Below are 16,986 nucleotides of genomic sequence, written 5' to 3' on the forward strand. Positions count from 1 at the left end.
CAGAATCTACAAGTCACCAGACATTTCCGTGACTGGAGCTTTAACTGGAGGGTCAAGGGCCCACTTGAGTGGCCTGCCAGCCTCCTTCTTCCACTTTCCCGTTATCTGCACTCACCCCCAAAACCACAGATGGCCCACAGGACCATTCTACTTTGTTCTCCTGCTTTCCAATCCCTGTTCTTGGCCCTTCAAGCATTTCTTCCCCAAGCGGCAAGTGCCCCGTCGGGAGGGCAGGAAACGCCGCAAGGTCAGTGTGGGAGAGAAGCAGGAGAAATCTGAAGCCCAGAGAACAGCCTGGAGAAGGAGGAGCCGCCAGCTGGCAAGCTGCATTTCAGAGCTCCTGGTCGGACACTGTAGCCAGGGCTCCGGACATGCCTGGCACAAGGGGAGGAGCTCAGGAACCTCAGAGTGCTTGGGGGTGGTGAGGGAGCCCAGGAGCCGGCACCTCTACCCCCACCCCAGAAGACTGCAGACAGCCGTGATGGATGGCCGCCTGGCCTGAACCGACTCCCGCCCTCTATTTAATCCTGTTCTGACTCGGAAGTCTGCTGCAGTCTTCCCTGACCAGCCCTGTTCCAGGTTCCCAGTTCTCAGGTTAGCCGCCCTTATCTCTTGCTTATGTCTCCATCACTCCTTTAAGCAAGTACAAATCCAAGAGATATCAGTTATTGCAACACGGCTGCTTACTCTGTGGTTGCTCAACAACCAGGGAACAACTCTTTCCTAAACCACTGTGGATGGTGTGTTTGTGTTTGTGTGTGTGTGTGTGTGTGTGTGTGTTTGGTTTTTTATGACCATGTTTTTTAACCTTAACAGTGTTTCTCAAACTTGAATGTGCATACGAATCTCTTGCGGATCTTCTTAAAATGCAGATTCTGATGCAGAGGGTGTGGGAGGGGCCTGAGGTGCTGACAGCTCCTCCAAAGAGCACAAGTGGAGTCGCGAGACTGGAATACTGAGCAGTGAGGTCTAGAGCAATGGCTCTCACCAGAGGGAGCATCAGATCAACTTTTCCAAATACATACACCTAGCCTCCCACCCCCTTCAGCAGGCACTGAACTTCTGACTCGGTAGGTCCAGGGTAGGCCCAAACATGGGTATGTAACAACAGCCTCGAATGCTTTAGATCTGCCCATCCCCCTGCACAAACTGACTACTAACTACTGAGAGCCTAATAAAAATATCTAACATTTACCAAGTCGTCAGTGTGTGCCAGACAATTTAAAGGCACTATCTGAATCTTTCCTCAAAACAGTTTTGCGAAGGAGGTTCTGCGATGATGCCCATTTTACAGATGAGGAAATTGGTAGGTGAAGTCAACTGTCGAGTCACAAAGCCAGAGCCCCCAGTCACTGTAGCTTCCTTAGTCAAGAGGAGGAATGTGGCATTTGGGTCAGAGGCCCCAGGCTGAGGGCCACCTCCCAGCTGTATGACCTAATTAAGTCACCTAGTCAGTCTGAGTGCACCCGTCCTCATCTATAAATGGGCTAATACCACCAAACTAAATGGGGGGGTGTGGATATTAGCTGAGACAATACATGTGACAAAAACTGTATACGAATGCTCCCTAACTATGTTAACCAAACGTAAAGTGGCTCCTGGCCCCCAAGCATGGCCTAATGCCATTGCTGTAGGAAAAACTGCAGCTCCCTCCTCTCAGGGGCCCCCAAGCCCAGCCCGCAGACAGCACCCTGGTATTTCCACAACACCCCCCGACTAGTCCTCACACCTGCCCTGAGAGGAGAAGACCGCATGGTTATCCTCCCTGCTGTCCCAACAGGGAAATAAACAGGCTCAGAGAAGCCTAATTACGTCCAAGACAAGACCAGGGTCCCACCTCTGGAGCCAAGACGAGGCTACAGGGAAACCAGCTGGCTCCAACACCCTATCTGCGGTCTAAACCTCTCTCCTGCTGCGAGCCTCTACTTCTGAAGGTTTTTCTGAAGCACTTCCTCCTGTCTCCTTGCCTGCTCTGAGTAGAATGGGCTGGTGAAATAAATCTTCTAAAATTACATACCTGAAGTTAGCCAAAAAGCATGGAAGTGGCATTCCAACGGCTGATCCTGCTATAAATCGCTTCTATTTTTAATAAATAAATAATGAAACCCCTAGTGAAAAGTCTGAGAAGCTCTTGGACCAAAGGACAGTGCACGAGACTGTGAACTGGAACGTGTGGTGATCCTTCTCCAGGCCCTGCCGCTGAACAGCCGCATAACCTTGAACAATCATTTACCCTAGCTGGGCCTCAGTTTCTCATCTAGGAAATGACGGCACTGAACTAAAGCATCTCCACAATACTTTACTGCCCCTGAGGCCCATGCGTTCCAAGGAAAGGAGATAACCTCTCTACTTCAGGGAGATGCCCGCCGCCATAAGGGCAGTTAAGTGCTTAGAACCTTAGACCAAAGCAACAGGGCTGGAAATAGAGGACTAAAATACGAAGCAATGAGCCAATGACTGAGTGTTATTCAGAAGTTAAGGCAAAACTCTTTGAAACTATAACTTGAGTGCGTGGAGGATGCAATTTCATTTACAACAATTCTTATTCAAGATACTTGCCAGAAACACACGGTGCTGCAGGGGCATCCTCTAGGGAGGTGCAAAAGACCTTCTTCCGACAGGCTCATCTCAGGGTCAGGACTGACTGGGCACTTGTCCACATCCAGGGCACCTTTCACTGCCTCCAACTCCAGTCTGAGGGGTTGCTACCAGGTATCCTGGGAGACTCACCTCTTAAAGTACGGCTCTGCTAACATCCCCAAAGCTCTGAACACTGACTTGGCCAGCCAGGGGGTCTGGATCAAAATCGGGGTTCCAGTCTCTGTTTCTGCCCAAGTGAAAGAGGCAGATGTGGAGCACCCAGGCAGCTGTGCCTGTCCTAGCAGACCCAGCTCGTGCTGGCGCTCTAGTGGCAGAGTGGTTTCTGGTAAACCACAGGAAGAAGCAGCTCTGGTCCTCTATTCCCAGCAGACAGGGGGCGGGAGAAAGGAGCTGGCAGGTAAAGGTCAGTGGCTGGGGCTACCCTGTTTCCTTTCCCAATGCCGCATTAACACTTTTGACCTCTACCTTGTGTGTGCTAGGCAGGAGGAAGGGACATTTTCTTCAAATGACAGCCCATAAGCTTGGAATTTTTAAAAGAATATGTGAGAGTAAAACAAGAGTTACAGACTAAGATCGTCTCTAGCTAAAGTACAAGGGGATGTGCCCAGTCCCTTCTACAATCACAAACTCAAGTAGTTTTCCTGCACTCTTTCCTTCTTGTTCTGGCCCATCTGTGCCAAACACAGCCATGCAGATTCAAGTCAAACCCTTCCTTCCTCAGAGAACTGTGATCTGCGTTCTTTCCCCCCAGGGCTAGACTGGACACAAAAGCTGCGAGACCTTGGGCCCTGGGGCCCTTTTTCCTCCCCAATCTCAGAGAGTCCTTATTTCCATCACCTCTTTAGGTACCAGTCTTGGGTCCCTATGACCTAAATGGTGTGCTGGAACCATCTCGTACCTGCACACAAGATTCAATTACTAAATTTTTGGGAATTTTGCAAGCCAGTTGTTAAACAATGACATTATTCAAATTCAAATTACACAAATTTATCATCAAATAAATTATATTAAAAACAAAGGTAGTAAATACTCAAAACTCAGCAATTCCTAATTATTTCACTACATTTTGCTATTATCTCTTCTCTTGACATTATTTACATCTATTATATCTGTAAGGTGAAGATATTCTACAATGGTGTGCTTGAAACGGACCAGCATGGGAATATTTATCTCAGATATTGGCAAATGCTCCCCACCCCCTGCAGAGTTAGTGGTTAAACATTTACCAGCACACAAGTGCCTACACACCAAGTCTTTATTTCCAGTCTGGACTTTCTCCTTCTAAACTCCAGCCTCATACAAGCAACTACTATTCTGACACCATTAGTTGGATGTCTACAAGGCTTCCGTGTTCAAAATTGAACTGACATCTCCCAAGCTGCTCCAAAGGCAGATTTCCCCCTCCTCAGTAAACAGTAATTCTGTCCTTCCAGGTGCTCAGGCCAGAAACCTTGGAGTCACTCGATCTGTCAACAAACCCTATGGTTTCTATCTTCAAAATTTATCTAGACTACAACTACTTCTCACCACCTTCCAGCACTCCACTCCAGTCCTAGCCACCATCACCTCTGTCTGAATTACTGTAGGGACCACCTCATTGGCCCCCCCGTTTCTATCTTTGCCTGAACACAGCAGTGAAAGGGATCTTTTCATAGCATCAGTCGGATCACACCATTCCTCTGTTCGGTGGCCTGCAGGGTATACACATTCTGGCCTGTTACCTCTTTGACTTCTTCTCCTGCTACTCTGCCCCTGTCTGGGTTCCAGCTACCCATCCTCCTGCCTCAGGGCCTTTGTACTTGCTGTTCTCTCTGCCTGACCTACTTTACCCCACAGATGTCCACGTGGTTCACTGCCTCAGTAACTTCAGTTCTTTGCCGAAATGTCACCTTCTCAGTGAGGCTTTCTCAGCTGACTCTGTAAAATTGTAAACCTCCCACTCTCATCTCATCCCCTGCTTTATCTTTCTCCGTGGTACATATCACTTTCTAATATACTGTATGTAATAAGTATATTTATTTTGTTTATTGTCTGTCACCTCTCCCCTCTAGAATGTAAGTGCCAATGAGGACAGCGGTCTTTGTGTTTTGTTCACTGCATGTCTCCAGTATCCAAAACAGGGCCCGGCACACAGAAGGTGCACTATAAATATGTGCTGAATGAACAAATTAACCCCACGTGCATAAGACCACTGTCACTTGTGTATGAACTATCTGGATGTGAAAGATGGCACAAAGGAATAAATCTCTAATGGCGACTTCAAGCACTGTGACACAGCACACAATAGCAGCAGCTTGCTACTTGTAACAATACCATTAATAATAAAAGAGATATTTATAGAGTATTTAACTATATGCCAAATGCAAGGCTAAGAGCTTGACATGCACCATACCATTTAATTCTTGCCACAACCTATGAGGCAGGTCCTATTATGAGCCTCATTTTTAGAATGAGTAGAGAGGAAACTAAGGGGCAGAGAGGTAAAATAACTTCCCGAAAGGGAGGCAGCTTAGAGGTGACAGGATGTGAACAGAGGCAGACCAGCTCCAACGTTTACCTCCCGCCTACCTGTAAAACGGGTGACTACACCCCCAAATGGCAAAATCTAAAACCCTGTATTAGTGCGGACACTGATTCTGCTCCTCCAAAAGACTAGAACAACAGTGGTTTAAACAGATAGGCTATCTCTCTCACATAAGTTACCCAAGCTAGTCGGCAGCTCTGCTCCCTGAGGTCAAGCTGCCCTGAACACTCACTGCAGTAAATGGCCCTGACGTCACATGTCCACTTTGCCTAACAGTGACTCACTCTCCTTCCTTCTGACGTCATCAAGACCTGTGTTTAAGCCTGAGTTGCTCTGTTAAAATTGGAAGGCCCCTGGGGGGGGGGGGTTGATGGGGGGACAGGGGGGCTAGCTTCTGGAGAACTGTTTAAGCGTGAGAACTTTGAGTTCAAATCTTTGCTCTCCCATTTAGGAGCTGTGTGACCTTACACAAGTTATTTAACTTCTCCGTACCTCAACCACAGAGTGGGAAAACAAGTCGATAAGAAGCACAAAATGAGACAATCCATCTAAAGCACTTGGCACGATGCTTGGCAAACAGTAAGCACCCAAGAGGTACGCGCTTTCATCATTATTAACCCAATAGCATCATGAGTGAAGGGACTTTTCTCACTAGCTTCTTGGAACTGCTGCAAAACCAGTGAACCACCCCACAACAGAAAAAACGCAGAGGAGTAGCTGATCGACAGCTTCACGACCTTCCAGTCACACTGATGAGAAATCAGAGGGCTATAATGCTGAGCTGGTTCAAGAATCCCCACCCCAGGCCTTGAGGGGTTTACCATGTGGCCAAAGAATCCGGGTTACAGAGCAGACCTCTAACTCTGTAGGCCCAGGCCTTTACTGCTCAGGGCCTTTTCTCCAGCAGTAAAATGGGGATCATCCACCTCACTGTAACGTTTGGCCAAAAAACCCAGATCATGGCTGTGAGAACACTTCGGGAGGCTATGGTGGTCAGAGTTCTCCCGGACAAATAGTCACCCGGCTCCCAACTCAGGGCACCAAAAAGCAAAACCAGACTTCCGGCTCTGCCCCTGGGTTAGGGCCTGGCCGAACCCACGGTGAAGTCTGGCAACAAGCAACAACATTTTGCGTCATTCAAATTCCATCAATAAAGTGAGAAGTGACTAGGCCACAGGTGACCAAAGGTCCCACTTAGTTTACCTTTTAAAAGGCCTAAAAAACATCTTACTGTCAGAGTCACTTAGCAGAACTCTAGTCTTTGGATAAAAATAACGTTAATATTTGCCTAGAGTGGCTATTTGTTAAGCAGTCAGGCACCTCAAAGAGAGTTGCACAAAATACTGTCTGAAAAGCGAGCTCTGTTCATGCCAAACACCGAGCGTTTTTATCTCAGATGCTCGTAAAACTTACCAAAGGATTAGTTAGCCTCATGAGCTCAAAATTCCATCAGCCATCCACGGCTGCAGAGAGCGTAGAGCGTAATTTAAAATATGCCCACTTTACACCAGTTTTCCCTCATTTGCTACCTCTCACGAGCCGCGGGCCTGGGAGGGGGCAGTAGGGGGATGGGTGGGCAAGGGATTTAGGCTTATGACGTGTCCACAAGTTCATTTCCGGCTAAACACTGGAATTTGAGTGAGCCGACTTTCCGAGATCCAGATGGGCTTACTTCTGGAAAACCATTCACCGGATGCGTGTATTGGAAACGCTGATCGAAACCTGAAGGCTAAGGCCAAAGATGAAGCAGATCCCAGGAAAAAAGCCCTGAGCTCCTCCTCTCACTGAACTGAATTCCAGAAAGCCGGGAAAAGGGAGGCCGCTGACCCCTCTGGGCCAGCCTCGAAGGGGCCTGGCTGCCTCCTGCCGCCCAGAATCTGCAGCGGAGGAAGCGAATAATCAGCTCATTTTGGGAATTCGGGCAGGCTCTGGCCCGCCTGCGTCCGAGCAGCGGCGGGAGCTGGGTGGCGGCGGCGGTGACTCCTCCCAACAAATGCCCGAGGGTTTTACAGCCGCGCGCGGCCAGCCTCCCGGGCCCGCGGCCGACCCCCCGACCTCGGGTCGGCCCAGCGCGAGCGCGCGGCCGCTGTCGGGCTAGAAACGACGCCTGCGGCCGAAGGAGCCGCAGAGAAAGGGCAGGCAGCTTACTTCATCTCGCCCGTCAGAGCCGGCCGCTTCTCCGGGGAACGCTGCGGGCGGCGCGGGCCGTGCGGCGCTGCGGGCCGGGCGCGGGCCGGGCGCGGGCCCCGCGCATCCTCCTCCCGCTCCACAGGTGCGCGTCACGCGGCCCCGCGCCGCACGCGCGCTGGGGTCTCTCCAGCGGAGCCGGGGGCGCGAGCGGGGAAGGCGCGAGGGCAAGGCCAGGCCCCTGCCCCTTCCCTGCCCAACCCGAGACGCGTCGGTGTCCGGAGCTCCGCGACCCCGGCCTCAGACCACCGCCGCCTCGGCGCGCGCGCGCAGTGGAGCCCTGGGCGGGGGGCGCGCGTGCAGTGGGCCCAGCCGCGCGCGGCGGAGGGGGAGGCGCAGGCGAGACCACGCCCCCTAGTTCGGGGTCGCCGGGGTAGTAGGCGGGGCCTGCCGAACGTTTCCTTGTTTCTCGTGGATTTGCAGGACTTCAGAGTGAAGTGGGCGGGCAGTCGGCGCGCCTTCCCTCCCTCCCAGCCTCAGCCCTTCTCTCCTGTCCTGGGTTCTGCTGTGCATCGTAGGGGCTGTCTTCTGAGACACACGAGGGCCCCAGAAGTGGCCGAGGGAAGTGGTTGTGTCGTGGAGGAAGCCTGGGAGCCGCGTTGCTGGCTCATCCCCAGGACCTGGCACCAGCGGTGGGACTGAAACAGGTTACGTGACCTCCCCAGGCCTCGCTTTTCTCCATCTGTAGAGTTAGCGGCTTACTTCATCCCATTTTCAACGTTCACAAGTAGTGATTGTGGCATCCAGGAGCACACTATTGCCACGCCTCCACCAGAGAGCTTCAAATCTCTGCCTACACCCTGTTACCTTGAAGACACTAACCTGAGACTCTGTCTCTTCATCTGTACAATGGGGACAATGGGAGTACTAGCCTCAGAGGCTATCTGGCCTGTGATAAGTGCTCAGGAAGCGGTGGCTTGCACCTGTGTGGCTTTATTAGAATGAGAGTAAATGGGAATAAGACCTCTGCAGGGTGCTGGTGAGGTGTATAAATGAGATAATGTGGTCAGCTGCCTCTCGGGGCACTCGGTAGATGGCAGGCCAGTCCTCTACCCCACTCCTCACCATTATCACGCAGTATGTGACCCTCACCTTGCAGCAACCCCGTGCCCACTTTTCTCCCAGCCATACAATGCTGTTAGTGCCCCCACTGGGGCCCCAGCCATCAGAGAGACAGCTGTTCCTTCCTGCTGTGGCCCTTTCTCTCAGGAGACCTTGAGTGACTTTGGGTTTATTAAGGCAGGGCCACTGCTGCACTGGCCAGCAAGACCACCCAGGGCCACCTCCTGGACATCCCTACTCCTAGAGCACCTTAGCTCTGTCCCTTCTCCAGACCCACCTTCCTCCCACCCCAGAGCCAGGAGAATGAATGCATGGCCGCCTATGCTGAAGAACACTGGGCCACCCAGGAGAGGGGATTCTCACCGGAGAGACAAAACTTATAGCAGCTTTTTATTTCAGGAAGGTTCCATCAGAGGTAGGAGCGTCAGGAACCAGCAGAGGGAACTTGGCAGTGGCCAGCAGGACTAAGTAGGGCCAACAGGCATGATTACCACACAGGATGTTGGGCAAGAGGGTTCTAGGAAGGCTGGGGAGCCAAGGGGGGCTGGGCCCCTCTGTCACCAAGGCCAGGGGCCATCAGGGGCCTGCAGTGGGCTGCCGGGCCTCCAGAAGGATTTGGGCCATACTGGGTGGGACCTGTGCAGAGGGTCAAGGAGCTAGGTACCCGCTGGGCTGCCTGCACAGCTGGAAGTGGGTAGGAGGGTCTAGGGCAGGGGCCAGTAGAACCGGACTGGGCCATGCCAGGGCTCTTGGCTGAGAGCCTTTCCCATGCTCCATAACCCTGGATGCACCGTGCACCCACACATCTATGTAAACCAGCGCCAAGGGAGGCACAGATGGGAGAAGGCAGGTGCCCAGAGACTGAGGTGAGCCAAGGGGACTTTCCCTCCATCCCTATGCAGCCATCACGAGGCCACCTTTTAAAATATCCCAAAGCCAAGTCAGCTGTAACCAGCTTATTAAGAAAATGTGTGTCCCCCTAGGTGTCACTTAAGTGGGGTGGGGTCTGAGGACTGACATGAAATGAGTCTAGGTGTCACACTGTTGTCCCCACTGGTACTTCCGTGCCCACACATTGTCAAGATGTTTTCATTTCTCTGCCCTCCTCAGTCCCCCCAGTGCGTATCTCAGTCCCCCCCCTCGACTCTGTACCTTCTAGTATGATCCGGACCATTGCTTTGCTTTCTTTCCAACATGAAAGCAATTTGGTCTCATCCAGATGTGAGAGTATTGCCCCCAAAAACCGAAAATCTAAAACCTTGTGCGTTTAGGCCTTGTGAGTGGCTTCAGCACATTTGCCTACCTGAAGCTTTTCTCATTTCTGTGCTAACAGCAGCTACAAGACATGCCAGGCCACATCACGAGGGTCCAGGTGTGCCCAAAACCCTCTGAAGGAAGCCAGAAGAAAGGAATGATGCCCCGTGGGGGGTCCTGTGACTCGAGCTGTGTCTGTGGCTTATCCCACACTTGTCAAGGAGCGCCCTGGAGCTCTTTGTGAAGCTAATGTTTTTCCTCTTCCTAAACTGCAGGATAGGCAGAAGTCAGGGTTACCTCAGCCTGAGGTACAGACATGGAAAGTGAGACCCAGCGAGATGAATGACTCACAGACATGTCTGCGGAGTTAGAAATAAAATCACGTCGCAGTTTCTATTTTCAGGCACCACTCACTGTCAGCTCTACCACTTGTTCACTCTTTGCTTCTTGCTCGGGGTGAGGAGGGAGAGGACAGGTGCCCTGGATTTCAGCTACAAGTAGATCTTTTCATCCCCAGATGTGAGAAAGCTCAGAATTCTTTTTTTTTTTTTAAGATAGGCTTCACAAAGTCGACATAAGGTAGCTATGTATTAGTTTTCTGTTGCTGCCGTAACAATCTACCACCTTTTAGTGGCTTAAACAATGCAGATGTGTTATAGTCCTGTAGGTCGGAAGTCCCACATGGGTCTCACTGGGCTAAATAAAGGGGTCGCAGGGCTGCGGTCCTTTCTAGGGGAGCCCTTTTCTTGCTCATTTGGATGTTGGCAGAATTCAGTTCCTTGTGGTTTTAGGACTGAGATCCCTGTTTCCTTGCTGGCTGTCAGCTGAGGGCCATTCCCAGCTTCCAGAGGCTACCACATTCCTTGGCTTGTGGCCCCTTTCCTCCGTCTTCAGAGCCACCAATGGGAGGCAGAATGCTTTGAATCTCTCTTCCTTCTTTTTCAAGTTCAACTCTCTGACCCAGCTGGAAAGGGCCTCGTGTGATTAGGTTGGGCACACTCATAAAATCCAGGATAATCTCACTATCTCAGCGTCCATACCCTTCATCATACCCGCAAAGTCCCTTTTGCCAGGTAAGGTGACATATTCACAGGTTCTGGACGTTAGAGCCTAGACATCTTTAGGAAGTCATTATTCTGCTTGCCACAAATTATAAGTTTGCAGCTTCTCAAACTCTCTTGGTTGTCTAGGATCTTTATCACATGAATTTTTAATAACAGCTTTACTGAGATATAATTCCCTTACTATTCAATTCACCCATTTAAAGTGTACAATTCAATGGTTTTTAGCATAGTCACAGAGTTGTGCAACCATCATCACAATCAATTTAGAACATTTTCATCACTCCACCAAAAAATCCTGTACCTATTAGCAGTCACTCCCCATTTCCTCCCAACCCTCCTAACCCTCGGCCACCAGTCTGCTTTCTATCTCTGTAGATTTGACATGTCCAAATGTCTCTGGACATTTCATGTAAGTGGAATCATACAATATGTGGCCTTTGCTTATATATATGTTATATAGACACATATGTTACATATGTGTTATATAGACATACGTTTGTTACATAAACGATGTTTTCAAGGTTTATCCATATTGTAGCATGTATCACTGCTTCATTCCTTTTTATTGCTAACTAATATTTGATTGTATGGATATACCACATTTTACTTATCCACTCATCAGTTCATGGACATTTGGGTTGTTTCCAGTTTTGGGCTATTATGAATAATGCTACTACAAATATATGTGTATGTGTTTTGTGTGGACATGTTTTCATTTCCCTTGGAGGGAATTGCTGGGTCATATGGTAACTCTATGTTTAACCTTTTGAGAAACTGCCAGACTATTTTCTACAGCGGCTGCACCATTTTACATTCCCACCAACAATGTATGAGGGTTCCTATTTCTCCACGTCCTTGCCAATACTTGTTATTATCTGACTTTTTGATTATAGCCATTCTCTTGGGGGTGAAGTAGGATCTAGTTGTGATTTTGATTTGCTTTTTCCTGATGGCTCATGACATTGAGCATCTTTTTGTGTGCTTATTGGCCATTTGTATATCTTCTTTGGAGAAATGTCTAGCCAGAGTCTTTGCCCATTTTTTGATTGGGTTGTCTTTTTGTTATTGAGTTGTTAGAATTCTTTGTATATTCTAGATACAAGTCCCTTACCAGATCTATGATTTGCAAAAGTTTTCTCCCATTCTGTGGGTTGTCTTTTCACTTTCTTGATGGTGTCCTTTGAAGGATGTTTTTAATTCTGATGATGTCCAATTTATCTATTTTTTCTTTTGTTGCTTGTGCTTTTGGTGTCATATCTAAGAAGGCTTTGCCTCATCCCGTGTCATGAAAATTTATGTTTGTGTTTTCTTCTAAGAGTTTAATAGTTTTAGCTCTTACATTTAGGCTTTTGATCCATTTTTGGTTAATTTTGGCATATGACGTGAAAGGTAGGGAATCCAACTTCATTCTTTTGCACGTGGGTATCCAGTTGTCCCAGGATACTTTGTTGAACTGTCACAAAATGTGCTGCAAAAACATTTACCTGGACGTGACCAAAGTCCCTAGGCAGTCCAGTAAGACAAACTCTAGAAGACCAATGCCTGGCAAACAATAGACCCTCAAAACATGTTTGTCAAGTGAATGTGGTGCAAGGTGGGGAGCCAGAGCTACCAAGTTCAAGTGCTGGAGTCCCCTGCACTCTGCATGTGGCTATGAGTGACTCTGGGAATGTTTTCTCCAAGTGGCCACTTACAGTCTGAAGAGGTGCGTTGGTGCCCTTGGGTAAAATGAGCAAACTGGCAGGGCTACTGCTGCCTGAGCCAGATCTCAGAAAAAGTCCCAAATTTTGTTTTAAGTCTGCCCAGGGGCCGAGGGGTCAAGCAAAAAGAAGAGAGGAGACTGGGGAGCAGCTGGCCTGGACGTGAACCAGGATAGGAGACCTTGAGCAATGAAGCAAGAGGCACCTGTACTCAAAGTCAACGTTTCTTGCCTTAAGCTTCAAGAGGCGAAAGCAGGGAAAAGCTCTTGGCTGGCAGATGAAATGAAAAGACAGAAGTGCTGGCAGCCACCCCAGACATCTCTGCACCAGCAGAAGCTGCATCAGATCCTCTGGGCCAGGTGGAGATGCAGCCTGGGGACAGCCAAGCTTCTGGAGCAGATGGCGGATGAGCCCGGGGTCTGGGGGAAGGATGGGGTACCCTTGCAGGGGAAATGTGGTGGTCAGCAGGACCTCACGAGACAGAGGCCGGCTGCTCCTTGGCTTCTCCAGGAGGCAGACACTGTCTGTCTTTCCACGCTCTGACACTGCAGTAGCCTGGTCCGGGGCCAGGAGTTTGGGAGCCTCTGGTGAGCCAGCAGCTCCCAGGTGGCTGCAGGGTCACAGCAGGGGACAACTGGGCACTCGTCAGCCCCTTCCACTCCTCCCTTCCCCAGTCCTGGAAGTACAGGTAAGGTACCCCTCACTCACTCGTCCAATAGTACAGGCCAGGCTGTGCTAGGCCCAGGGGACACAGCCATGAACAAGGCCCTTGTTCTCAATGAGCTTAGAGTCTACGCCAAATCAGAGGGGCAGTGTGGGGGAGACGGACAATAAACAAGTAAAAGAATAATTACAGAGTGACAAGTGCGATGAAGAAGATAAAACAGAATAATGGAAGAAGGCCCCCTTCTTCCATTATTCTTCCAAAGGTGGCCCCCAAGGGGCCACCTTTGACTGAGACTAGAGGGAGAGAGGCCAGTTGTGCAAGAGCTCGGGGAAGGATGTTCCCAGCAGAGAGAACAGCGCATGCTAAGGCCCCGAGGCAGGAAATAGCTTGGCGTCTCTGAGGAACTGAAAGGAGCCCAGTGCGGCTGGAGCCCTGAGCATGAAGTGGCCCGGGAGCAGGTTGCAGAGCTGGGACACCAGGGCCTTGTAGGCCACAGCGAGGAATGTAGATCTGATTCTAATTTGTAGCGGAAGGCTCTGGGGAATTTTAAATAAGAGAGCGACAAGATCAGTTTTCATTTTGGAGAAGTCCCCCCCCGGGGCTCCAAGTGGGTGGGGGTGATCAAAGGGTCCAGCCCAGCTAGTGGCACAACTCCAGGGTGTTTTGAAATTCTCACAGTTCCCAAGAAGGGGCATGCCATGCCGCCCACACAGGGCCACGAGGGGAGGCACCAGCGTCAGTCAGGAGGCAGAAGGAGCGACGGGAAATGTGGGGAAGGGCCTTTATTGTGGTTCCCGTGGGAAGGCACAAGCAAGGAGGGTAAGCAGGCTTAGCATTGGCTAGTGTGAATAGTTCCACCAGGCTCCAGGGCATAGGGGCTGCCCCTGGGCTGTCTGGTCCCTGGTGATGAGCACAGGCAGACAGTGGCCCTGAGTGTGAGAGCCCGACAGAGGAGGGGGTTGGGGTCTGGGCTCTGGATTGGTTGGTTTGCATCTGAAAGGCACACTGCAGGGTGAATCGTTTACTATCTCTAGGAGCTGGCTAGCCCTGGGAGGGGCAGTCCCTCCAGGGTCAGCAAGGCCCCAGATGTCAAAGCATCAGAAACACATGGTTCATATACAGGGGCACCTGTATTCTCTGGAGAGAGGCTGGGGAGAGGAAATTGACAGGATGTGCTGATGGGTTACATGTAGGTGACAGGGAGGAGGAAGATCAAGGATCTTGCCCAGGGGCCGGCCCCGTGGCTTAGCGATTAAGTGCGCGGGCTCCGCTACTGGTGGCCCCGGTTCGGATCCCGGGCGCGCACCGACGCACCACTTCTCCGGCCATGCTGAGGCCGCGTCCCACATACAGCAACTAGAAGGGTGCGCAACTATGACATACAACTGTCTACTGGGGCTTTGGGGAAAAAAAGGAGGAGGATTGGCAATAGATGTTAGCTCAGAGCTGGTCTTCCTCAGCAAAAAGAGGAGGATTAGCATGGATGTTAGCTCAGGGCTGATCTTCCCCACAAAGAAAAAAAAAAAAAAAGGATCTTGCCTGGCCTTTTGGCTTAAGCAAATGGGTCCCCTCACTCTCGAGGCAAGTCTTTGAGGAGCCAGGAGACATAGCTACCCTCGGGGACCTTATGCTCCTGTAGGGGAGGAAGGGTTCAAGTAGGGACAGTCAGCTAGTCAAGTCAGTGGCGTTAGGCTCCCTGAAGTATGAGTGTAGCTTGCCTTAAATAACAAAATTGTTGCTAAAAAGCAATACATAATGCAAAAACTTATATTAATCATTTAAAAATCATATTTCCCCCATGCACTTACATTATTATTTTAGCAACCATGATTTTTTTTTTCGTGAGGAAGATCAGCCCTGAGCTAACACTTATGCCAATCCTCCTCTTTTTCCTGAGGAAGACCAGCCCTGAGCTAACATCTATTGCCAGTCCTCCTCTTTTTTTTTTTCCCTTTTTCTCCCCAAAGCCCCAGTAGATAGTTGTATGTCATAGTTGCACATCCTTCTAGTTGCTGTATGTGGGACGCGGCCTCAGCATGGCCGGAGAAGCCGTGCGTCGGTGCGCACCCGGGATCCGAACCCGGGCCGCCAGTAGCGGAGCGCGCGCACTTAACCACTAAGCCACGGGGCCGGCCCCACAACCATGATTTCTGATTGGCTTTCCCTTGTCCAAGGCCCAGGACCCTTCTGTGATGAGGGTCTCTGCTGCCACAGTCCAGGAATTTAATGCTTCTATAAACCCATCTTATCTGTTAGAAAATCTCTTCGTAAGAATGTAAGATGAAGGCTTTCAAAAATATAGACTTTTGGGGCTGGGCTGGTGGCATAGCGGTTTAAGTTCGTGCACTCCGCTTCAGCAGCCCAGGTTCGTGGGTTCAGATCCCAGGCGCAGACCTACGTGCCGCTTATCAAGCCATGCTGTGGCGGCGTCCCATATAAAGTGGAGGAAGATGGGCATGGATGTTAGCCAGGGGCCAGTGTTACTCAGCAGAAAGAGGAAGATTGGCAACGGTCGTTAGCTCGGGGCTAATCTTCCTCATACACACACATAAATATATATATAGACTCTTTTGACCATGTAAACAATTGCCTTTTAACTTTTTTGTTTGGTAAGATCTAGTTTCGTTAAATTCAATTACATATAACAGTAAATAACTCATTATTATTTTAAAATCAAGATTAAGGAAACAAGCACCTGTGACCTAAAATAGGTGCTCAATAACAAATTTTTCTGTGATTAGATTTGATAGTGTAGCCTCCACGAAAGGTGGGACTGGTGATGTAGTTATATCGGTCGCAAAGCTACAAAGAAGCTCTCCCCCTAGAATATAACCTTGACCTGGTAAGGGACTAAGTGAGCCGGGGATGTTATAACGGCTAGAGTGAACGTTCTGGAGTTCTTGTGAATTCAGATGTCACACGGCATCTGCTGTGAGGGTGGAAACATTGATCACCAGCAAGAAATTTGATTGTGTGGTTGGGGGCAGGTGATGACCAACTTGTGTGGTTTTCCCTGACCAACCTCCCTTGATGCTGGAGCCCTCTGGTCCCATCAACTGGAATTCGCACGTTTGAAATGATCATATGGCCTCTGCAAACACACATCATTGTTGTTTTTCAGGCTCTCTGTTTTTGTGGGAAGTGTCTAGTCAACTAGACTATAGACGCTTTGAAGGTGAGCTGTCTGGTGGCTATTATACCTTATGAACATAAACCCCTCCCCAGCACCCAGCACGAGGCTCTCCTTAATACTTGTTGGTTAAATGGGTGATTTAATTAATATAGCATAGATGTCAGTTGGCAGATCTTTGTCAGATCAACTGTTATTTATTACATATGCAAAAAGTCACATTTGGTTGTACATCAAAGGACACTATCAAGATACCGAAGAGACAACCCACCCAGAATAGGAGGAAATATTCACAAATCATATGTCTGATAAGGAATTAGTTTTCAGAATATATAAAGAACTCCTACAACTCAACAAAAAAAAAGCCCAAACAACCCAATTCAAAAATGGGCACAGGACTTAGACATTTTTCCAAAGAAGACATACAAATGGCCAACAAGCACATGAAAAGACACTCAGCATCATTAGTCATTAGAGAAATGCAAGTCAAAACCACAACGAGACACCACTTCACACTCACTAGAATGGCTATGATCCACCACACAGACAAAAAAAGGAAAGTAATAAGTGTTTGGGAGGATGTGGAGAGATTGGAACCCTCACGCATTGGTTGTGGGAATGTAAAATGGTGCAGCTGCTGTGGAAAACAGTTCAGAGGTGCCTCAAAAAGTTAAACACAGAATTACTGTGTGATCCAGCAGTTCCATTCCTAGGTACGTACCCAGAAGAATTGAAAGCTGGGACTCAGATCCTTGTACACCAACATTCATAGCAGCATTATTCACAAGAGTGAAAAG

General features: G+C 49.6%; 1 protein-coding gene across 1 annotated transcript in view; it reads right to left on the minus strand.

Moving 5' to 3' along the window:
* H6PD (hexose-6-phosphate dehydrogenase/glucose 1-dehydrogenase) overlaps positions 1 to 7,620 on the minus strand; it is a 31,129-nt gene extending 23,509 nt beyond the window's left edge. The window contains exon 1 of the mRNA XM_004425551.3: positions 7,274 to 7,620. Within this exon, the coding sequence (XP_004425608.2) occupies positions 7,274 to 7,278 (5 nt within the window). The 5' untranslated portion in view covers positions 7,279 to 7,620. The remainder of the gene's footprint in view (positions 1 to 7,273) is intronic.
* Between the last annotated feature and the right edge of the window lie 9,366 nt (positions 7,621 to 16,986).

The sequence above is a fragment of the Ceratotherium simum genome, chromosome 22, assembly GCF_057802395.1.
Source record: "Ceratotherium simum simum isolate JZ-2026a chromosome 22, ASM5780239v1, whole genome shotgun sequence".
NCBI lineage: Eukaryota > Metazoa > Chordata > Mammalia > Perissodactyla > Rhinocerotidae > Ceratotherium > Ceratotherium simum.